Consider the following 24720-nt stretch of genomic DNA (forward strand, 5'->3'; position numbering starts at 1 on the left):
AGAATCGAGCAGAAGGGAGGGGCAGCTTCTCGTTAGTATATAGTAATTTTTGTTATTTTCCATTTTCTTTTCGAATAATTGTCTAACCAACAGTGCTCAAGCAACTTTATATGCTTGTACCAACGGTACCAGCATTCTGACCAACGGTAGAATCTAACTGACCATGGTGGCTTGAGGATCGCCATCGGAAATGTTTGGACGCTACAGTTCCCTGGAGTAAAAGCCCTGCTCACTCGAGAGTTGTGGAGTAACCATGCCTCAGTATCAAACATCACTGAGATGTTTCGTCAACTATTGCAAATCCATACGTCACGAATACTACTTGCTATTATCTGGAAATGATTCAGTCCACTGGAATGGGCCTTGTGATGACTACGTATGCAAAGAAGCGCATAATGTCATTCCAGCAAATCTCAGACGGAATAATGACAGCACCAGCAAAGACGAGTTTTATTCTCAGATGTCGTTGTTGCTGCTGGAGAAATTGGTGGAACAACCCCATACACTGCCAATGAAAACAGAACCCGTTTCCTGCAGCTCTGTGCAGCAAATAACTCACTCTCACAAACACACTCTTCAATAGGAAGAGGATGCACAAAAACACTCGGTACAGTAGCGATGGGAAGACGAGGAAGATGATAGACTACATAACTGTAGTGAGAGACGGGAGCGGAACTAAGCAATATCAACCACAGACTTGCGGCTGCATCTCTTCGTCTCCGTCTTACAAAACGCGAGTCTCGAGCAAGAATTGCTTCTTTCAATATCTGGAACCTGAAACATCGCGGTATAAAAGAAAAGTACGCTGTAAAAATCTCAAATAATTCTGAATGACTCGAATCTTAAGGTAACATGAGAAACATTCAAGAACAATGTCTTAGAAGCAGTTCACTCCTCTGTAAAGACTTGAAAGCCTAATTAATTAGGGTAAAGCCAAGACATGTAGTCTCTGTGAGAGGCAAAGCAGGCATTTTCAGAGTTGTATAAAATAAATGACTATAGACTTCTTCATGATGGTCTATTACCCTAGGGAAGAACTAAGGATGATAGACATCCACCTACTTGATTTTTTCTATATCACGGCCAGGCCTAACCAAGATATGATTTGGGCTATCAGCCGCCTAGCCTCCAATGTCTTGTTAGCCTCCGTCCGCCTAGCCTCCGCTGTTAAATTGTATATATCAATAATTGTAAATTGATTGGTATCGTCACGCTTTGTCAGTTTTTCAGCTTATGAATTAAATGTTGGATATAATTAAAATTTTTGACAAAATGTTATCATTTAGTCAACATTCTTGATAACAGTAGCTTTGTTGAACAAGTTCCTAATAAAAGTTTTACTACAGAAGTTTGGGTGGGCGGGTAGCGGTATTATGTTTCATGTAGATGAAAATTTTATGGTATTTTTAACTCACAATCTATATTTATCTGAAGACACAATGAGAGTTATTTGGGGATTAAAATGCACTCCTTGAGGCATCGCCCCCTCTATCTGAAAATGACGCATTGCCCCTCCTTCATAATAGCTGATGCACACTTACAAATCGCTGTATATCATTTTATGTAATATGAAGCAAATCAGTGTAGTTGATTGAAGCTTTGAAACAAGTGTCAGACAATCCCCGCCTACACAATGACCCACTACCCCTTCTTCATTACACTTGACGCACAATTATACATAATAAAACATAATTTCATAAAAAAGTTAAAAAAAAACCATTAAGACAAATGGGTAGCCTACTTTCCCATTATGTGGACGCCTCTAAAAAGTCAAGTTTGGTTAATGCTAACAGTGAAACGGGTGAGACGGATATCGACCCGGTAATAATACAGTTGTTCTTGTAATTTGTAAATAAAATGTAAATGTATCCTTGTAATAAAAAAGTTGTTCTTGTAGTTGTTCTTGTAACATGTAATGCTTGTAATTTTCTTAATAAACCATTATAACCGGGTATCTGTCTCTGGTTTAATATAAGCATTAAACGTATTTAATATATGCAATGCTTTACCCCCCAACCCCACCCCCTAATGTGCAAATATATAGCCCAAATTTGTTTAAAACTATTATATATTCATCCTATTTTGTTTTATTTCATTAGCATAAATCAAACTTGACTCTTTAGAGGTGTCCACATAGTGAGAAAGTACCGACAAATGTCCATATTAACCACTATTTGTCTTGACTACGTGATTTTTCATAACCGAATGTGCAACCGTGCTGCATTACTTCCGCTGCAACTGGCAGGCTCAATATATAGCTTTCTGATACTTTTAAAATGATGGGCTATCTCAGAATTTCAATCAATAGCCACTTGGTTTTTTTAGGGCAAAATCGTAGTATGGTGCCACAAGCTGGCATAAAACGTCATTTCCTTGTGGCACAATCTCAATGGTCGCTTAAAAAGACACTAGAACGTTTAATTTCCGTTCAAATTAGCCCTCTCCTATTCTTTTAGTCCCATCGTTCGGTACGATCAACCCTGAAAAAAAACAAAAACAAACAAACAAATAAACATGCACCCGTGAACTTACTCCTAAAAAAAAATCCATATTTTTCTAGATAGGAGCCTGGAACCTCTACAAAAAGGTTCTCTGATGACGCAAATTTTCTCAGGCTCATAGCATTTGAAATCAGTATAAAAAGCCAATTCTCGTCAGGTATTAATTATTTATAAAATTCCCCCTTTTTAGAGCTTCGGCTACTAATGACCCGAGTCGCTCCTTACCTACAGCCCTTTAATACGAACTGTTTGATTAAAATTTGGGTTTGTAACAAACAAAACTTAGACCTTAATTTGTACAAATCCCACAGAATTTTTAATTAAGCATCCATTCGTACGTTTATAGAAACTTATGGTGAAATCATAGAAAATAAGGCGAGCCATTGTTGCGAACCGTTCAAGAAATACGATCTATACTCTATACATTTGACTTCTTCCTATTTGTCTTAAAAAACTAAAATATGTACAATCTGAAAATAACCAAATCTTGATTTAAACTCAGTCATTGTGGTGAAGATAAGGACCACCTGCTAAACAGTAACACTCGCCCAATGACAAAGAAAGCTAAAAAAAAGAATTGGAGGGAATGTAGATTGAAAGAACTTTTTTTCACACTATTTTCTTACTTTTAAAAATTTTACAAAAATTGAAGTTACCTGACTTTACCGTAAATATTTTGGGTAAAAGCTATAGCCCCCTCGAGCAAGGATCAGAAATCACATCATTATATTCATCCCTTCGCAAAAACGTCATGACCCACTGCCTGAGCTATACGGGACCAAGGGTAAAAGCGAAACCTCGTGGCACCTCTACAGATTGCATTCTTTACCTTACCTATAAATTATACCCTTTTATCCAAATATCAGTAAAGACACCTTGCAGAATACTAGCAGGTTTCTTGTAGGAGGAATTTGTCAGCCCATGTTCTTATCTGTATCAATATAACGAATTAGCTCTTAAAGGATCAACCATTTCAAAGAATGCTGAGTCTTGTGTACACTCAATACATGTTTGACCAGAGAAGTATTCACAACCTTTTCTCAGATCCAAGAAGGGCCCAAAATAAATCTAGTACGAAGACAAAAACGCTCGTAACTAAACCAGAAACAGCATTTGGGAGGGGGCAGGCCATCTCTTTGTTAAAAAAAAAAAATAAGAAAATAATTTCTTAGATCACACTGCTTTTCTATTTGCGAAAAATTAAGCGAGAAAAATGGGCTTAATTTAAACAAAGCAGTGATAAAGAATAAAAAACAAACAATGCATTAATTAATAAAAAAAATCCAAATTTTTCAACTCCATGTGTTCTGCAACGGAAAAAAGGAAAATAAGTTAAATCATCTAAAGAAAAGGACGAGAAAACTAGACAACAAGAGGAAAATGTGAGATCTATTTATTTTTTTTGTCTTATTTATTTGTTTGTCCATCTTATTTATTTTTTATTTTTTGTTAGATCTCCTAACTTAAAAAAAACAAACAAATACTTGAAAAGCCCGTCTACCAAAATCAAAGCCTATTATTTCAATGTCTTAAGGTTATCATCAGATAGATATTACTATTTCTATGTTGTTGTATTAGATTTGATGAAGAACCAGGGGGGGGGGTCTATTCCTAGGGAAATACGATGATGACTCAGTTTACAATAAACTACATAAAAACTTGAGAAAATCTGTAATTTTTAAAACAAGAAAATGAAAGAGTTTGATACATAGTATTTGATATGAATATCGTAATGTTTACAAAAAGTAGTTCTTGAAGCGAACATCCGCTAATAAAAATCCGAAAAATATTGTCTAATCTATCCAGGGTCTGATTTCGGTGCACCATAGACAGTCGATTGGTAATGTCTGAGAATCCACTAAATCCCTCATTTTATATTTTTCTTAATTAAAACCAGGATGTAAGACTATATTTTTCTCAGCCTAGTAAACTTAAACTATAATCATAGTTATAATTTCATAGTCATCATAGTTTCATAATCATAGTTAACCTAGTTTAGAATGAACCACGGCCCCTAGTAGCCGAAAATCACTGAACAGTAGCTTCGACGTTTAATATGTTTCGATTTTGGAGAGTCACATTGTTTAAGTAGCACAAATACGTACCTTTACTCCAGGTGTATTAGTAGCGGTTTCTTTACCCCCGGACAAAACAGCACAGAAAAGGTTAGACATTTACTAAAAGCGAGCTTGAAAGATAAAAATTCACCTATTTCTTTTCAAAGAAGAAATAGAACAAGCTGCAAATATAAGGACCCTCAAACTTCACCAGTTTTTAGAACGAAACTGACTAGTAAGATCCCTTACAGTCTATAGTAAGGAGACGCAAGCGCTAATTTCTATTAGAATATTCACTTCCGTTACGGAAACAAGCATTAAATATTTGCAACATAAGTGGACGCAATATTTTCTCAATTCTGGATAAAAGTGATGACGGTAAAGTAGGTCAATCCTAAATATTTTCGGATTACTGAATTTGACCTTGAATCTGGGATTTTGAAAAATGGTAAAAAAAAATGTAGAATGCTACTTTTTTCTATTGTTTCTTTTTTCACACAATAATTACTAAATTATTAGATAAATGCTAGATCATATCAAATTGGGCCTTGTCCCGTCCGTAGAACTCCTGGCCTGGCAAAGACATCAAGTGAGGTTTTCAGATCCCGTTATAATGTCCCCTTTCCTTTTAGGCTAAAATAATGCCCTCTATCTATTTGGTCAACTCTGAAAATTACTTTTGAAAGCCAAATTTACTAAATTGCGTACGGGATATTCTATAGGGACTGTAGTTGTAAGTAATTATACTTTTATTAACAAATCTTACTATAGAATAGCATGGGCATCATCTAACTTTATACACAGTGGCGTTAATTGGAGAGGGGAGGAACTACCCTCAAAGACACACACCCCCCCTTTACACTTTCAAGATACCTTTTTTGGTATTGTTATGGGAAAATGACTTTTTTTGCCATATTCGTTTAAAAAACTATCCCCCTCTAGAGTTGGAAAAATACATTTTTGACCCTCCCCCTTTCCTACAAATCCATGAATTGAGGTTACTGTTTCCACACCACTCTAAGAACCACCGTAGCAGCAAATGCAAAACCTGGCTAGCCACAGGCAAGTCCGATATGGAGTTTCTGGGTGTTTTTTGCCGATATGGGATTTATTCCGTTACGTAATGCTACTCCTATGGCCAAGGATGGTAATTTATGGCATTTTTCTGGCACTTCAGTGCCAGAAAAGAGCCGACGGAGCTTGTGCTTTGCCACAAGTATAAATAAGTAAGCAGGCCTCTAAAGATTGGCAGTTACCTCATGGCTCTACAATTACGACATTTGCTTATAATAACCACATATACTTACATGAGGGATAAATTGTCCTCCTAAGAAGCGTTAGGCAAGTCCTGCATCCATAAATATTCAACCGTATTATAATTTTTGGGAATCATAACCAAAACATATAAAGTCGCATGTCATTTTTAAAGGGTATTACTATAAATGATGCGCCCTGCCAAAATATAGGGCCTCATTTAATATTCACCTCTTTGGCAAATTTCTTAAGGGCAAAACAATGTATTTATTATATTGAAAATGTAAGTTTTTAAATAAATTCTCTGTATGTCTTATCCTTATTAGTAAGGCTATCCCCCGTACTTAACTAATTTTAAACAAATGCTCTTTGAATGATCATTACAATATAACCGAGATATATGAGAGTAAAATACGTTCTTCTAAAAATGGGTAACATAAGATTATGTATTAGTAAATGTGTCACTTGGGAACTGCAAGGGTGCAAAGTAAAATCCTATCAAGAGTAATGAAAGACACCCAATCCCCCCTCACAGTCTTTCGGGGATGGTTCAAGATGCCAAATCCCGTGAACTTTATGCCTATGCTCATTAACTGAAACGACAATCATAAGTCCCTTTTGTCCATCCATCTTGGACCAAATGAAAAGAACACCGTCCTCACATGAGACAGGAAAAGGTCATAAAAAGGATTTAAAGGAGTTCGAAACCCATTGGGAAGGCATAAAGGGTGAAGTTATTAAAATGTTAGAAAGCACGAGGAGCTTATACATCTCTGTTGCCCTCAGGCGGTTTGGTGCTGCAATGAGTTGTTAGTAGTAGTATGTTGCATAAATTTAAGCAGGGGCGGATCCAGGATTTTTTTTTCAGGGGGGTGGGGCGCAAAATAGGCTGATCCAAAAAATTATTTTTAGGGGGAGGGGCGCAAAATAGGTTATTCCAATAAACTTGCGTTAGGAGCAAGTTTAATTAACGCTAACTTGAGTTAATTAAGTAAATTACACTACTTTGGACTAAGCTAGGGGGGGGGGCGCTCCCCCCGCACCCCCCAGGATCTGCCACTGACTTTAAGGTTTATTTTACTATAGGCTCTAATTAACTAGACATTAAACATTGTTTGTTCTGAAGTCTAATCTCCTTTACTAGGTTTAGGTGAAACACTATTATCGCAAAAGAACACAGGTAAAGTTTGAGAAGTTGGATAACCCATCTTGCTTAATAAATAGTAAGCAAAGAGTGATTCTTGTCACTAATATCCAAGTCTAAGAAGTAAAAACTTAAAAATAATATAATATCATCATAATAATCATCTATTTGTGCTGATTCCATATGCGTAAATTGAATTAGTTTTCAAGTTTTATCAAAAGTTCTTATCCTAAGACTATTTGTGAAGCTTTAGAAAAAGATGAAAAACATCCTGAAGGTTTTGTAATATTGATACAAATTATGCCTTTGAACTCAACATACATGAGAACCTTTAAACCAAGCTTCTAAAAAAATACAAAATTCTACCCGTTTTCCTGGAAGTGATCTTTACGGATGTGCTTTTACGGATTTTGTTTTTCTTCATGAAAAGTAAACGTATCAACTGAGTATTTTATTTTCGTTATGGCAGAAGCCAAGCACAAGCACAAAGACCAGGGATTGGAAAGAGATGCAACTTCCTTACAATTACGTTGATTTACGTTTGTTTTAGGGTTTAATGTCACTTTTTACTTTCATGCAATAAAATGGGGTATGGGGAGGGTGGGTGGGTGAGTGGGTAAAACAGTATGGGGGAGGGCGTCTCCCCTCCCTCCATATGTGACGGACCTACAAGCAAGCAAGCAAGAATACTTGAAATCCTTTCGTAAAAATTGATGAATTTAATTTTATTTTTGTTCAACTGATCCCATGCTGTCTGGGACTTTCTTGAGGATATATAACAACTATAAACTAGTCAGAGCTAATCCACCGAAGGCCAGAACACTGGTGACGAGCTCCTCTTACATTCCAGTCTTTCTTAGCTTCCTATTTTTTCCATATTTCCTTATATTTTACATGTTTGGGAGAGAAAATGAACGTGAAATTAGAAGGAAAACTGGTGTGTTTAGAAATATTGATGGTTTATGCACTATTTTGGCTTTCCTTGATGGTAAGGAGACAACAGTTGCCATGAAATTCGCTATAGAAAGTGTACAAAAAAGCTATGAAAAATTATCCCATAACGGGCCAAAAACTGTCCATGCAGAGTTCCGAATATTGCAAATATTTTCTAGTTTCAATAAAGAAATGATAATCCCTGTTCTATTTCCCATATTTTTAAGAAATGAAATATGGCTCAATAAATGACCTTGACATAAGTGGATTGAAATTAAGAAGTAATAAAATGAAAGTGTAATAGCGATAAAAAGTAATAGCGATATGAGCCCCAGAAAAAGTAGAAAACTTGAGACCTAAAAATACATTTTTGAATTATGTTTTAAACCATCAAAGAAAAAGAAAATCTTCTGTCGGGTATACACTCAGGGTTTCATATTGGGGCGGGAGCAGAAGTTCGAAAAGCAAAACTAACCAAAATATGTAAATTACACAAAAACAAATGAGAAATTGGAGGAAAGGGCTTGCAAATCTAGAAAGGGATCTTAAACGTTCTCCCCTGAGTACTGACATTTCCTCTGTTCTTCTCTCTTAAAAATGTTTCCACCTAATGTTGGGAGGGTCCAGGCAACAACACAAAATGGCAGGAATGGTCACAATTATTTAAATCACAACTTAAGAATTATTTATTGTACAACAGTAAAAACAAATACCCTTTCGGTAGCTGGATTCACCCCCTCTCAGGGAACGAGTTGAAATCCTTCATATACGAAATTTTAGCTATACTCCTAGCTCTAAGGATCTGTAGCCCACTGGCGAGGGGAAGGCTGATTAATCTTCAGAATAGTGCCCATAATTATTAGTTTAGAATCTTACTATTAAGCCTAATTTTCCTAATCCTAATAGTATGAGCTTAATCCTAACCAAACAGGCCATTTTGTTCCCAGAGAATCTCTTGGCGACGCAAAAAATAAATTACAAGTTTTGTCTGGCAATTCAATAGTAGGGAGGGCCTATCGACTCCCATCCCTCACCCCTGCTGCCATCTACAGTTTAGTTTAACACTGACAGGCTATAATTTATTCCAGGATTATCGATCGAGTCTAAGGAATGATGTCAAGGTCGATTTATTTGTTGTTTTCAAGTGTATTGACTCCGGAGTGAAGTTTGCACATGAACATTAACGGTGGGGGGAAATGTATTGATCTATAACTCATGACGGGACACCATATATGGGCATAGAATACTGAACGAACACCATGCTGTCATCTATAATTGAGTCTAACTCCGAACGGGACTCCATTTATTCATGGTTTATTAATGTCTAATGGATGATATCAAGGTCGATTTATTTGTTGTTGTTGTTGTTTGGCCAGGTGTAATGAAACGTTGTGTGATTTACATAATCGCTAGGGGAATGTATTGATCTAGGGGAAGTGAATTTCCGAGAACTTGATTTACATAATCGGTGGGGAGAATGTTATGATCCAGGAATGGGAAACAGGAAGTACATACCTCCTTCTAAACCAATCAGAGAGTCGGTTACATCTCCTTCTAAACCAATCAGAGATTCGCGTAAATATGGTTTACCCCATTACATTGCAATTCACCCTTGAGATTTCATATATAACGGATATGGGTTGTGATTAAATTATCATATAGTTCCAAGACACAATGGATAAAACAACGAATATTATTCATGAGCTTGAAGCCTTGGCTACAGCGATTTACAATGTGAGTTCTGTTTAGTACATTTTCATTCTATATTTTCAAAATAATATTATTTTCCTTGGTCACCCTCCAGTATATTCAGGTAAATCCCCCCCCCTCCTCCCACTCTAATGCAAACTCCACTACGCTATCTTTATAGTCGTTAGAAGACTATAAAAAATGCTCTTTTTAACCATGTAAACCCACCACTGTTTATGACTTTAATTCTTGCAATGGAAATAATTCTCTTTTTTCGATAAAATTCTTGCTTTCTCTATTTCTATCTAAAGTGACAACTGACTTCTGTCAGCTATTAATATGCTGATTCCATTTAAGCCATCACCCTATCTTTTATCAGTTCCGTAAAAGATTTAAATAGGGTTAATTATCGCATCCTGTCAACAGTCATCCGGTATCTACGAAACCAGCGGATTAAGCTTTTTGTAGGTTTCACAGAAAGATCCTTTTTTTTCAGTCGAATTAGCGTAGTATTTGTTTTTCATTTTGAGTACTCAGTGTTTATATGGGAAGAGGGGGGAAGGGGGACAGTGCCTCGCTTCTCGCAGCTTCGCTGCAAGGTGAACCAAACTGTTCCCCCCCCCCCCCGTTAACCGCAAGGGGATGGATTCATTGTACAGACATGTACACCCTTTGACAAGAAAACTAATGTAGTCATTCCTATATATATATATATAACCCAGACAAGTTTAGTGTTTGGTTAGCTTTTATTTATCTGCCTATTTATCAGGTTGGCTATTTTGAGATCTAGATTTTAAATCATTGGCTTGGATTTGATGCATCTGCTGGCCCTAAGGAATAATAATAGTTTTTTTTAATTTATTTTCTAAATGGTAAAAATAGAATTTCTATGCTTTTCGGGATTTTGTTTCTCACAAGTTGTGTATTTAATTTTTACTAATTGGTACTAATTTTTATTCTGTGAAAAAGAGGAAAATTATTTCAATACTAACTTTTTTCTCTTCTTTTAATGACAATTATTAAGAATGTGTTGCCCCCCCCCCCTCCACCTAAGAGAGCAAGAGAGGATGAGGCAGCCCCATCAGTTCCAGCCCCTATGCAGTCTGGGCAAGCTACATCCTCAACGCAATCCCCTGACCATTGAGCTGTCGCTCAACCTGATGTCGCTGTCAGAAAGTTAAAAAGAGATTGTACGGCTGCACACATGATGGCAAGCCCCAGTGCTCCAGCCCCTCAAGCCCTTGACATCGCTGCCCCACCTACACACGGTCAGGAGGTTGCCCTCCAGCATGTGTTGCCTGGGCCTTCAGGCACTCAACTGCAGCCGGGATATAACAATGTGAGCATTTTTTTTACCTAACTTATAGAAATATCTAAACAACAACAAACCCATTTTTCATCGCGCTGTAAAAGTGTGAGTGTGTCTCTCAGAGATATTAAAATATTAAACCCCCACCCCAACCATTGTTTTAAATTTCTCTGCTCCCCCTTCCTCAGATATATCTAAATATAATGTAATTTTTTTTTGCTTGCTTGTCAAAGAAAACCACTCTTTTTTCTAATCTTTCCTATTTTCTCTGGCCCACTGTAGACATTAACTTCGCTATCTCTTCGCTATCTCATAATAATATTTTTCTTTATTTTCTAGTGTTGTCAATTACTGATAATAGATTGACTAGATTCTTTTAAGTCAAAGCAGAATGCTATTTTTCACCATTGAATATTATAGTTTTAAGCATTCTGTCTTCCAACAATCAATTCATTTCATCAGTCGGTCAGTCAGTCAGTCAGTCAGTCAGTCAGTCAGTCAGAGCCTGTCAAAGATATTAAAAGAAAAAAAATTGCTCCCCCCTTTTTAAATCAGGTCAATTATCGTATACAGGTGGGAGAGGGCGGCCACTGCGGCGACCGGAAAGTGCCACGGGAAGCACCGCGGGGCCCGCTTGGGCAGATCGGGGGGGTGGGGGGTCGGAGGGGGCATTAAATAGTGGAAATTTGGTGGGGGGGTTGTTTGAACAAAATCAAAACCTTCTATGTCATCCTTTAGATTGTATTAAGTTGGAACTTTCAGAATCAATATATATATAGAGTAGAGAAGTAAATGCTACCGCTAAGCAGCACGTTTTTTTTAAATAATAATAATCCAATTTTTTTTAAAACAGTAGGGGTGATTTAGACACTTTGAAAATAAGCTATTTTTCATTTATAGGTTGTTCTAGTTCCATACTCGCCATCTCCCCCCTGCTCTTCAGTTGGAGAAGGAGAGGACGCGCCTATTGGGCTTTACAACAACAACAATGAAAAATCTCAGCAGGTCAGCGTTAATTCACTTGAATTTATTCCTGATAACATTGATGACTTTTTAAGTGATTTGTTTTAAATGTTGATAATAGCACAGTAGGGCAGGATTGGGGAGACTTGAGTCCAAACACAATACAAATTTTAGAAGATTTTACCTGGGAATTAACAGAGGCCCCTCCTCTAGCCCCTAATAACATACACTTCAATCGAATGAAGTGCCTTCCCGTAGCCCTATTATTGAACAATGTGGGGGAGGGGGTGGTGATAATAATAATATAAAAGAGGAGTTGGGGGTGGGGGAGGGGGTGTTGATAATAATATACAAGAGGGGGTGGGGGTGGGGGAGGGGTATTGATAATAATAATATGCAAAAGGGGGAGGAGGGGGTAATATCCAATTGAAACCATTTCCTGACTTTCAGCTGTCAAATACAATTTTAAATACAATAGTTGTCTACACTGCAACCTTTGGAGACCCATTTAATTCGCTTTTGTGTTGTAATTTTGTGTTTGACCCTGTATAAATTGTTCATGACTATGTAGATAGAATTCGTGCACTGCTAGAGAATCAAATTCAGTTGTGGGGAGGAGGAGTGAGGGATTCAATTAAGGTTTCCATTGTTTTAAAGGTGTTTTATTTAATTAAGGGAAAAAGTGAGGCTTACCATCATTATGTACACACCGAGATGCGACTGGTCTATACAAATTTAGAGAATTTTGAGGGTGTTTTTTTCGAGTGGATAGGTCATATTATTACACATCTCGAGAATTATAACGTAAACGGGAGTGGGTCAGTAGTTCTTTATTTTGAAAATTTAAGCGTTAATATCTGTAAATTTAAGAAAGATTTTATTTTAAAAGGGGGGGGGCAGGGGGGGGGGTATGATAGGGATACAGTTTTAAAATATAATCCAGATTTAGTAGGTTGTCAAGGCATCCAGCGGATCTGTTTTGAAACAGCTCAAAAATGTTTCAAGTACGCTTTTTCTCATATCAGCATTCGAGCCTCTGGCACGTGACGCTACCAAGACGAATTTAGATCACTGGTCTGTACATGGGAAGGAGGGGTCCAGTTTTCCCATTGCAGATTTCACTTGTTTAGAGGGAAAATAACCAGTAACGCTAAGGTCACTTGATTTTTTTTAAAGGGCTAAAGCCCATTTAAATATTGGCGTTACTGTGGTTCAGTATAAAATTGAACTTGAAGATGGGGCTCATTCAAATAAGACAGGGGTAGTGTTCCAAGTAAGAGGCCCATCGATTGAATTGGTCAAGCATTGGGTTTGGCTGTAGTACGCACCACCATCTAGTGACCTAGCTAATTCAATTGGCCATTTCAACCCAATTACAGACATTAGTAGAGTTCTGGGGGAGGTTAAGACAATAGGGGTACGCGTCTACTGTCCGACATGCCTGTCTCGATTCCGTGGTGATTTACAACCAAGGGATCATATGAAGCACTGTAGACGGCATGGCTAGCAGTCAGTGGAAACAGTTTCAGGGGATAGGGCCATTTAAAGTTTTACAAATTTCCAAAATACTCTCTTCCAGAGCAATAAAATCTCGTTGGACCGTGAAGCGAAGATAGTGGAAGTGAAGGATCCTCGATTTTCAAAACGAATCAAAGAACATCAAGCTATTGCAGTGTCCTACGCCCACGCACAAAGAGACATTTCTAACATCAAGTATTTGCTAGAAATAGAAGAAACATTGGATGAGGGAGAGTTCATGATCAAGACACTGACTAAATTAATTGGCACCGTTAATTGCGCTATTTCTTGTTTGAGAAATACGCATTACCTGATAGTGCTGTCTGCAGAGGATCGTTTGGCGATTAAAAATAAAAACATATGTTGGGTGTGTAAGGGTAGTTTGAAGAGGGGGATAAGGGGACTAAAGGGAAATGCGGGGGGACGGGGAAAGTCAGAGACCACAATCACTTGTGGCAGGAAATATCCTCTGGGGGTAGCGCATCAATCGTGTAACATAAACGTTAGCCAGCAGTTTTTATTCTAGTTTTTATTCACAATTAAAATTATGATTTAAAATTTATTTTACCGGCACTGGCACGTACGCACAGGGAGGGAGGGGGAGAAGATAGTCCATGGGTTAATAATTCATTTACCTATAACTTCATTCCCAAATCAGCCGAGAAGTTGGTGCTTCTCGATTTGAAATGGCAGGTAGTAAATAATGGGCATATGTGCTGGAATAAAATCAGATTTTTAGATTCTTTTAGTTTTTTTTCCCAGGCATTGAGTCAATTGAATCAAGTGCAGAAAAGCGACAATTTTGATAGTTTTCCTTTGCTTAAACAGCTTTTCCAGACAGTGAAATGTATGACCTATTGACCTGTAAAGGTGTATACGCATACGACTATTACTGTTCTGGTGCTCGCTTAAGCAAGGTGAAACTACCTCCAATTGAATTCTATAATTCACTCACCAACAGTGAATGCACAGCCGAGGAATATGAGTTTGCCAAGAAGGTGTGGTCTAAGGTGAGGTTTTGTAAAAATGGGTGGGATTATTGTAGACTGTACTTGGCCAGTGACGTTTCAACTCTGTTAGACATAGTCCGCAAGAACACAGACCAAATCTATTCAGAGTTCGGACTAGATATAGGCTATTATTTTTCCACACCACATTTGGTGATGGACTTGATTTTAAAAATTAGTAGGGAGGAAATAGGCTTAATCACCGTTGTGGATCAACACCTTTTTGTAGAAAGATCAATGAGGGGTTTGTATGTTTTTTTCATGGGGATCGTGTCTTGACAACCGATCCATGTGGACAAAACAGCACCGGTGCAAAGTCAAATGCAGTGTTCTTGGACATTAACTCATTATACCCCTCGGCAATGTCTCACTACTCTTTGCCGTGTGGGAACTATCAATGGCTTGAGAATCCCTGTAAGTTCCCCGACATTACCACTTTCGAGGACAATGGGCCACAAGGATGGTTCTTTGAAATTGACGGGCACATTCCACTGGCGCTTCATGATTCAGTCAGAGATTTTGTTTTTCCCTGTATCAATCGACCAGTGAGCAGGGACTCACTGAGCCCCTACATTCGATCATTGGTCGAGGATATGGGGAAGCACTGGACCCCCTCTAAGCAAAAACTGATTGCACATTCGGACCCTAAGGAGAATATCGTTGTTCACCATGTGCTTTTGCACTTGATGGTGAACAATGGTTTCAAGATCACCAAAATACATAGGGTCCTGCAATTCAGTCAGAAACCATACTTAAAGACGTTTATCGACACTTTTGTTGATAAACGCTCTCAGGTAAACAATAAAGTAGAGAAGGGAATGTACAAACTAATTCTAAATTCAGTGTTTGGCGAAATGTGTGAGAGCGTACGCAACAGATCTCATTGTGACGTCGTGACTGATCCCCAAGTGGATGCACGAATTATTTTCAATCTTAATTTTACATAGTTCACAAGAATAGAGGCTGGCATGATTCTTCCAAGTAAAAAGAAGCGAATTGTCGTACTGAGCAAGAATATAGCAGGAGGTAGTAAAGTACTTGAAATTTCCAAAAAGCTCATGTTGTCGTTTTTTTAGAATGTTTATAAGGTGCAATGGCGACGGGAGGGAGAGGTTCAAGTTTACTACGGGGATACAGATTCTCTGCTGTTAAGGTAAAAACCGAGGATTTATTGGGAGATTTAGAGAATGGGGAACACATCAGCTCGCGGATGGATTTCACCAACTGGAATCCGTCCCTCTACCCCGAGTGGTGAAACGTCAATCCCCCAACCAACTACTAATGTTAAAATCAGAGACGGGGAGTGATTTGATATCCAGGGGGGTGTTCCCGGGTCCTAAAGTTTATTGCGTAGAAACACATAACGGGGATGTAAAGCAGGCGTCTAAACGGGTGCCTACACATTTTGTAAAGAGCAATTTCAACATGAGTGTCTACAGAGACTGTGTAGAAAGTAGCCTAGTGCCGAGAGCACAAGTGCTTGAAATTCACTCTTTACAGTGTAAGAATTATACCTGTAAGAGTGGAAAAGAATACAATGTCATGTATATCCGACAAAGTCTTTGTGCTCGAGAATGGTGTAAGTGTAAGTGTGTAAGTCTGTGTGTGTGTGTGTGTGTGTGTGTGTGTGTGGGGGGGGGTGGGGTGGGTTTTGGTTTTGTGGGGTTGGGTGGGGGGGTGTCGGGGGGGTTGGGGGCCGGGTTTGGGGGTGGGGGTGTGGGTGGGTTGGGGTTTGGGGTGGTTGTGGGGGTGGGTTTGTGGTGTTGGGTGTGTGTGTGCGTGTGAGTGTGTGTGTGTGTGTGTGTGCGTGTGCATGTATGTGTGTGTGTGTCTGTGTGTGTGTGTGTGTGTGTGTGTGTGTGTGTGTGTGTGTGTGTGTGTGTGTGTGTGTGTGTGTGTGTGTGTGTGTGTGTGTGTGTGTGTGTGTGTGTGTGTGTGTGTGTGTGTGTGTGTGTGTGTGTGTGTGTGTGTGTGTGTGTGTGTGTGTGTGTGTGCTAATGTACAAAAAGTGTGCTAATGTACAAAAAGTGATGCTGGACAAAAAGTGTTTTTATGACAATAAGTGATGTTGTTGTTCTTGTTCATGTTTGAACAGAAGTGTTTTTTTTTTAATAAATGTTGTACATAAAGTGTTTTTTATCGTTGTTCATGTTGAACAAATAGAGTTTTCATGTTTGAACAAGTGTCATTTTTTTTGTTCTTGTTGAACAAATAGAGTTTTCATGTCAAATAAATGACCATGAAATACTGTTTTTGTTGTTCTTGTTAACGTACTAGATAAATCTATGGGAAAATTATTACTACTACTTATTCATTGGACACGCACGATTTACAGTTAGTTGTAGTCCGACTGTTGTCAACAGCAGCAGCAGCATGTATCAATTTAAAACACCATTCAAATCATTCCTGTGTGGTCCATAAATGTTGGAGAAAACAACACTTTTAGCGAAAATAATTCAAAATTGTAATAAAATGTTTTTAGAAAAAACAAAGAAAATTTATTATTGCTATAGTATTTGGCAGGAGTCCAACGATCATATAAAAGCTATTGCCACATCTATACCAATACAATTCATACAGGGACTTGATGTTTTCAATAGTATATAACCAAACTCGTGGTGGATTATTGATGATTTGGCTGAATCCAACAGTTCTCGGAGGAAATGCTACAGCTGTTCACCGTTCGCTCTCATCATGAACTAATTTCCATAACCATATTTCTACACAATCTGTTTTATCAGAGCAAAAGTATGCGAACTCTTGCATTGAATTGCACCATCTATATTATCTATCGAGTTGTTCGTGATTCTAGCTCGCTAATAACTCTCAATAAGCAAATATACCCCGGCGCCCCTAAGTTTCTGCTTTCAGCGTACACTCAGGTGACAAATAAGCCCTACGGCTACATTTTGCTATATCTTAATCAGAGCACACCCAAGGATTCGCGTGTAGTCACCGACATTTTCGACAAGGAAATTACAGTATATCTTCCGGTGAACAGTAGAAAAGGCTATTAGTTGCCATTATGACACTGAAGAAACTACACGAACAACGGCATTTATTTTCCGTTTTAGGCATTTCAAAACCTCCACTCAGGAAGGCCATACTCAAACATGGTGTTGACAATGATTTCATTAATCTAATATCTGAACTTTGTTTAAATTTAACTGAGGGCAATGTACCCTTGTCAGAAGGTGTTTAGACAACAGTCAAAGCAACATCGTTCCACTGTACGCGCCTTGAATTGCAAAAACAAGGGAAAATTTTTTAAAAGAAAACCTCTCCTTCAAGCGGGCGGTAGCTTTTTCACACTTTTACTGCCAATAATTGCAGGACTTGTAAACAATTTTCTATACGGAATGGCTAAATCATATAAATTGACACCATTTGAACTTGTCCTCTCGCCCGTCGAACGTTTTGAAGACAATCTAAGCAAATTCATTAATGATGGGAATATTGTCGATGACGCAAATCTATTTTGAATTCAAGATGTATTGCAACGTAATGAAAACCAAAGATCTTATTTTGAGAGGCCCACCCTTATTATCGTCACCAAACCTTCTAAACAGGAAACATCTCCTCAAGATTCTGCAGCAGCAGCAGTGCAATCAAAGGAGAAAGAATTCAATTCAATTGTATTGAAAATTGGAAACCTATTGCCAGTGACCTATCGTGAACAGAGTAAAAGAGTATTATCTTATCTCATGTTGGAAACTGAACATCAAGTTCAAGTTGACAGCACAGGGAAACGAATTATAATTCAGGGAAAAAGTTATAATCTAGTTGATTTAATTTGTGATATGGTGACGAATCGTAAAGGACTTTTATCCTTTGACAATAATCTATACACCTTTCTAAGTGTATCAAACTTCCCCAAAAGTCTTATTGGCAATAAGCAAATTCTAAAGAAACTAAGAGAATATAGTCCTCCAACAACACCAACACCATTTAAAAAAGAAGAAGATTCAATATTTGAAAATACTAGCAGCAGCAGCAGCAGCAATGATTTTATAACACCTGTGGCTGCTAGTCAAAAGACGGATTGATTCACCCTCCACTGTGCAAAAGGGTAGTGGACATTACACTACGTGTTTGCGTTCAAAATGGTTGAAGTTTTGAAACATGTTTATGAAAATATTGGAGAAGCGGGAAGTTTAAGTTCCCCCAAAACGCTTTCTAAAGTAGCTTCTGGCAGTAAATTAAAAAAAGCAAAAGAGTATCTACAGAATGAACCGAGTTACACACTGCATTGGAATTGCTGGCTTCGTGGCAAACAATATCGACAAAATAAAGCCTTTTCCCCTCTGCATATAATGCAAGCGGATATTCTAACTTTAGACGCGATTAAATGATATCATAATGTGCCATAAAAATATATTCAAGAGTCAATCAAAATCCGTATTCATCATTAATATGTAATCCCAGTAGAGTCAAAGACAGGTGTTGTGGTTACTCTTGCTTTAGGTAGCATTCTTTAACAGGATTGCTATGGAAAAATTCAATCAGATCGTGGTAGCGAATTTTTTCATCCTCATGTGCAAAAGGTTCTATTGAAATATAATACAACACTTTATCATAGTCACAGCTCGATAAAGGCTGCATTGTCTGAACGATTGATAAGAACGATTCGTCTATTAATTTCAAGATATTGTACACTAAAAAACACACTTGATTTTATTCGGGATAGACAAAGTCATGGAGATGTATAACATCCGACTCAATTGATTTTTGTCCAACTCAAGCCCTTGGGAGGTTCAATACAGTGAAAATACATTTGATGCTTTTCTAAAGCAATATCCCAATGGTGAAAAAGAAAAAAAAATGTGAAGAAGAAATTCAATGTGGGTGATACTGTTCGAATTAATACAACCACCAATATTTTTGAAAAGGGGAATTATTTATGAAGCACTGAACTTTTTAAAGTATCCAAAATCCTGGACACTGAACCCACAACATATCAATCAATCAATCAATCAATCTATTAATACTAAAAACTAAACAATTACAAACTTAAAGTTTATACACGCCCAAGAAGCTCAGCTTGTAAAGGGCCAACAAAACAAATAAGACACTATTATAAACAACATAAAAAAACAGAAAAAAAACATACTTAAAAAAAAAAAAAAAAAAAAAATGGATCAATAGAAATTTATTAAAATAGGGGAATTAACATGAAACTTAAAAAAAAAATGAAAAAAAATAATATATAAACGAAGAAGAGATTGAAAATTATAATTAAATTTAAAAAAAAAAAATCAGAGAAATATATTGAATGAAAAAAAAGACATATAAATTTGGATGGAATGTAAAAAAAAAGAAGAAAAAAAAGGGGGGAAGTAATATACTGGAAATACCCAGTGAGAAAGTGCCTTTGCAGAAAGAGATAGAGGGACATCAGGAGGGATGGAGTTCCATAGTAAAATAGATTGATAAACAGGAGACCTCTGACCTGCTGTCGATGATCGCTTAGGTAAAATGAACCTGCGATAAGAGCTACGTAAAAAAGGAGAGTACCTACGTGAGCCTGACAGAAAGAAAAACTGCTGCAGAGATGGTGGAACTGTACCTAGAAAAGCAGAATGTGCTAAATAAAGGTAACTTTTACCCACAATACGCTCCAGCGGAGCTATTCCAGTATCATTATAAAGATCAGAGGAAGGGTAAAAACGAGGTAGAAGAAAAGTAGCCTTCACTGCCCTATTTTGGGCTCTTTGAAGTGAGCAGAGAAGAGATTTATTAGTACTACCCCAGACAGAACAGCAATAGGAAAGGAAAAATAAAAGCATAATAAAGAGAAAGCATAACATCTGGGGGAAGAAATGAGTTAACCCTGTATAACATTGAAGATTGACGGAGGACAAGGGAACGGCTATGAGTTACATGGGGATTAAAAGAAAGAAAACAGTCAAAATACATACCAAGAAATTTCACTACAGTAGTTTGCGGTATAATATCCTTCCCATAAGCCAGGATGGTTGGCTCCCCTGCGTCTCTCATACGATAAGGGGTCCGAAAATGTACAATGGTACTTTTTTGGCTGTTGAGAGTCATACCATTTGACCAGCACCAATCTGTTACTTTATCAAGAAGACCTTGAGCTAGGGAAGTGGCAGATGGCAGGTCCACTGCAGCAATGACAAAGTTACTGTCATCAGCAAAAAGAATAGGGTGCACAAGGGGATGAAGACCATCAACAATATCATTAATATAAACTAAAAACAAAAGTGGTCCAAGCACAGAGCCCTGTGGGACACCTTTCACAATAGGCAAGGAAGAGGAAGAGGTGCCATTAACCGAAACATACTGAGATCTCCCTGAGAGGTAAGACCTAAGCCATTCAAGTGGGACTCCATGCACTCATAATGAAGATAATTTAGACAAAAGAACAGAGTGAACGACCATATCAAATGCCTTTGAAAGGTCAAGAAATAGACCCAAAACAGACAAGCCCTTGTCAAGGTTAACACGCACAAACTCTGTTGCATCCGAAAGTGCATGCAAGGTACAAAAACTGGGACGAAAGCCATACTGATGGTTAGTTATGAAAGAATTACCTGCAGTCGTATTAGTACTAAATACAAATGAAGAGAGTCTACAATACACTACTTTTTCAAAAACCTTAGAAATTACAGGAAGGAGAGAAATAGGTCTATAATTTGAAATTAGAGATGAATCACCTTTTTTAAACAAAGGTACAACATTAGCAACCTTAAATAAATGAGGAAATTACACCAGAAGAAAGAGAGAGGTTAGTTATGTGTGAGATGGGGTTAGAAACAAACTGACAAATTTTTTTAAGAGCATTGCAGCTCAAACCAAAACCATCAACTGAACGGCTACTTGAAAGCTGAGAAATAGTGTTAGAAATTTCGGTATTACTGCATGGAAAAAGGAAAAATGACTTTTCTGCTAAGGAAAAACTACTTCCTCTGCTGTAGGATGGATTAGGAACTGAAGGAAGTGAGGTGAAATACGAATTGAAGGCGCTTGCTGAAGAATTTTTGTCCACAAAAAATCCATCAGCTTTCCTGTAGCGACAAGGGGGGGGACTGTTTGAGTTTCTTGCAGGAAAGAGCTTCATTAACTACAGTCCAAACCTTTCGCAAGTTCCCCTTACACTCATCAATTCGACGCGAAAAATATAGCTTTTTGGCTGCACGTACTGAAGAAGTAAGCACATTTTTATAAAGTTTATACTTCAAAAGATCATCCTGTGTCTTACTTTTACATGCAGCCTTGAACAGAGACGCCTTCATATGTGTAGAATTGATCAGACTTCTAGACATCCATGGACATTTGGGTATGGAATTCCTTGGCCTCTTTCTAAGAGGAAAATGCTTATCCAACAGAGCTCCCATACGACACAAAAATAAATTTGTTGCACAGTCAACATCATTAGCTTCAAGAACACTAGACCAATCATTACTCTGAAGACTATGTATTAAATTAGAAATTTCTTTATCTGTGGAGGCTCTAAAGGAAGACTCACCCTGCTCATCCACAGCAATCTCAGTTTGAGGCACAAAAAGGGAAACATAAATAGGGAAGTGATCAGAAAGATCAGTGAAAACAAGACCAGAAGTAAACTTCAAATTAGAAGAATGAGAAATGAAAATATTGTCTATTAAAGTGGCAGAATTTCTAGTAGGGTCAACACGAGAAGGAAAAAAAATTGAAGGATGTAGACCAGCAGAAGAAAGCACATCAAAGAGATGGTCAGATTCATCACTTGATCCAATATTTAACATATTACAATTAAAATCTCCCAAAACACAAATACGTTTTTTAGAAAAAGACCCCACACAAGAAAGTTGATCAAGCAAATCACAGAACAAATGTGTTGGGAAAGGAGAGGGCTTATAAAACAAACAAACAGTGTCACATACAAACTGGCTTTTCAGATCAATAACAAGAGAATAAACTGTCCTACTATTTGACACTACTGATGTAAACAAGGATTCAAGGTCAGGCCTTCTTCTAAACTCAATATCAGACTTAATAAATAAAGAAATACCCCCTGAGCACTTTGTTACCATTCTGGGGATATGGACAGCAACATAACGATGCATATCATAGGTTATAAAATTTTCACCATCAGATAACCATGTTTCTGTTAAACCTTTTACATCAAAAGGGCAAGAATTATCGGACCACAAATATGATTCCAGACAATCCCACTTATCTCTTATCTCACGCATATTCAAACAAAATACATTGAAGCTACTATTTAAAGACATTGAGGGTATAATTTTATCACAATAATCAATGGTAGTGTGATAATTGCAGCTAGAATTAACCATAGATTCAAGGAGAGGGTCAAGCATGTGAGTCTCTTGCTTACCAGCCCTACTTGGTTGATCAAATATAACCGAATTAAGAATAGAAGAATTCAAAAGAAAAGGGAAATCACCCATAATTATCACACATAATAAATGTACACATAGAAATATAAGTGGGATGGCACAAATTATCCAAAGTATTGGACCAAAGTATAATGTGACACCAGTTGCTATTACTTGAGCTGCGAGTGTGCTGGATTGACAAAAAAAAATAATAGAAATTAGGCTACATGAAGGTGAGAGGATCACAAAAAACATAAAGAGATATCAGTAGAATGACTCATTTTATTCAAAGTATTGGCCCAATATTGACTGCGAGACACCAAAGATGATGAGATTCTTGGCGGTTTTTATGAATATGAACTTCAAAAAGTTAGAAACACTAGTGAAATTTATCAAATTGAAAAGATATTAAAGAGTCGTACTCGTAGGGGCAAGAGACAGTTGCTTGTTCGCTGGCTAGGATACAACTCAGATTTTGATTCTTGGGTCAGTGCTGAAGATATTAACAATGCCCAATGATTTCTATGTGACTTTCATGTCCAATGTTTCTGATCCTCTCTACAATGACCTGAATAGAACAAGTGATTTTTGGACGAAAATCTCCCCCACCATCAAATTCGACGACAATGGAGTGTATGAAGTGGCTTTGTCGACTGTATTCTCAAAAATACCTACGACATCCTGAGAAAAGATCGTAAATATGAAATAAAAATTAGACCCTATGATTGGCTGCCACCACCCTCAGGTGATCAAGAACAAATTCAAAAGATCAATTGGATGGATATATTGAATAACCCTACGAGGAACTCACCCGTATTAATGTTATATATCTTTCTATTAATAAAAAAATTTCCAGTCGTAAAAAAGGAGCTTTTCATTCCAAATATTCAAAGGAGGAGGGCAAGATCTACATTAGTTTAGCTATTGCCAATGAAAAGGTTATTTTCAATGATAACCTGAAGGACGTTCTTGGCTTTAAGCTCAATATAATCAACGGTAAAAGTGCCGGAAACACTAATTTCAATTTTGCCCAATGGCTACCACCCATGGCCAACTAGTCTATACCCCAATGGCTACCACCCAATGTTAAAGTGGATATAAAACTGACGCTTGCACCATCCAATTTCATATTGAGAAAAGAACTTGTGGCCAATCCTGATGTAAGTCTCTCCCTCACCTCGGCAATACTTCATGTACGCAAACAACAAGTTTTGAGTTCTGTTGCTTTGGCAGTGGAAAAACTGAGAGTCAGTGGAAATAATATTAAACTACTTGTTCCTCATACAATCACCAATCAACGTCATATTACCATGGGGTCACGCACCTTCACCGACTCTTCCTTTATCAATGGCGAAATTCCGTCAAAACTTGCTTTGGCATTTGTAAAAAGCGCTAGTGCAATAGGTTCGTGGACTGGATGTCCACATGACTTTGAGATGTTTGAGCTTTCATCTAGTTTATATAAAGTAAATTGTATCTCGCTTTAAAATGCATTCTTTGATGAATAATAAACAACAGTGTTTAAGCTCACAATGCAAACCCAATGTCATGACTTTTAATTCTTTTATATTGGTATAACCGAAAAAATGTTTGCTAAAACACATGGTATTATTGTACTAGATTTGTCTGGCACGCAGGATATGAGTATAGTACGTAATGGGGAGTGTGCGTTTAGAGTGTACATTTGCTGACCCATTGGCTGAGAGTATTGCACTAATCTCACTAAATCAATATGAAACCTATTGGGAAGTCACTCCCGAAGGCAGTGTTCTACTAGACTTGGCGCCATGAACACCAGTCAAAAAATCAATGTATTTAATATGGCTCCCTACATGTCCCAGTACAAATCCTATTGTCTGCCCTCGGACTTTCTTGGAAAAATTCAAAATGGAAACAATACCTTGATTATTGTTAATAGCAGTCCGTCGACTGTGGTGACGGGTCATTGGCTGTGCATCTTTCAAACAATGAAGACGATTGCATTTTTGATTCTATTGATCTAC

At 37.6% G+C, this 24720-nt stretch overlaps 2 protein-coding genes across 4 annotated transcripts in view; both read right to left on the reverse strand.

Annotated features, from left to right (window-relative positions):
• The window catches only part of LOC148939496 (solute carrier family 41 member 3-like), a 273122-nt gene extending 268360 nt beyond the window's left edge, over positions 1 to 4762 (reverse strand). Inside the window, exon 1 of one of the 3 annotated variants that reach the window (XM_089107152.1) lies at positions 4710 to 4762. The gene's annotated coding sequence lies outside the window, so the exon portion shown is untranslated. Of the gene's footprint in view, positions 1 to 3157; positions 3181 to 3335; positions 3380 to 4709 lie in introns of those variants that run through there. The other 2 variants (XM_089107150.1, XM_089107153.1) reach the window with 2 other exon arrangements.
• On the reverse strand, positions 414 to 22789 carry LOC148939497 (uncharacterized). Its single transcript, XM_089106892.1, is given in 3 exon segments — positions 414 to 774; positions 21278 to 21408; positions 21410 to 22789. Coding segments are annotated over 3 exon segments (1872 nt in total).
• Between the last annotated feature and the right edge of the window lie 1931 nt (positions 22790 to 24720).

The sequence above is a fragment of the Artemia sp. Qi Xiang Cuo genome, chromosome 21, assembly GCF_049724085.1.
Source record: "Artemia sp. Qi Xiang Cuo chromosome 21, ASM4972408v1, whole genome shotgun sequence".
Classification (NCBI taxonomy): Eukaryota; Metazoa; Arthropoda; class Branchiopoda; order Anostraca; family Artemiidae; genus Artemia; species Artemia sp. Qi Xiang Cuo.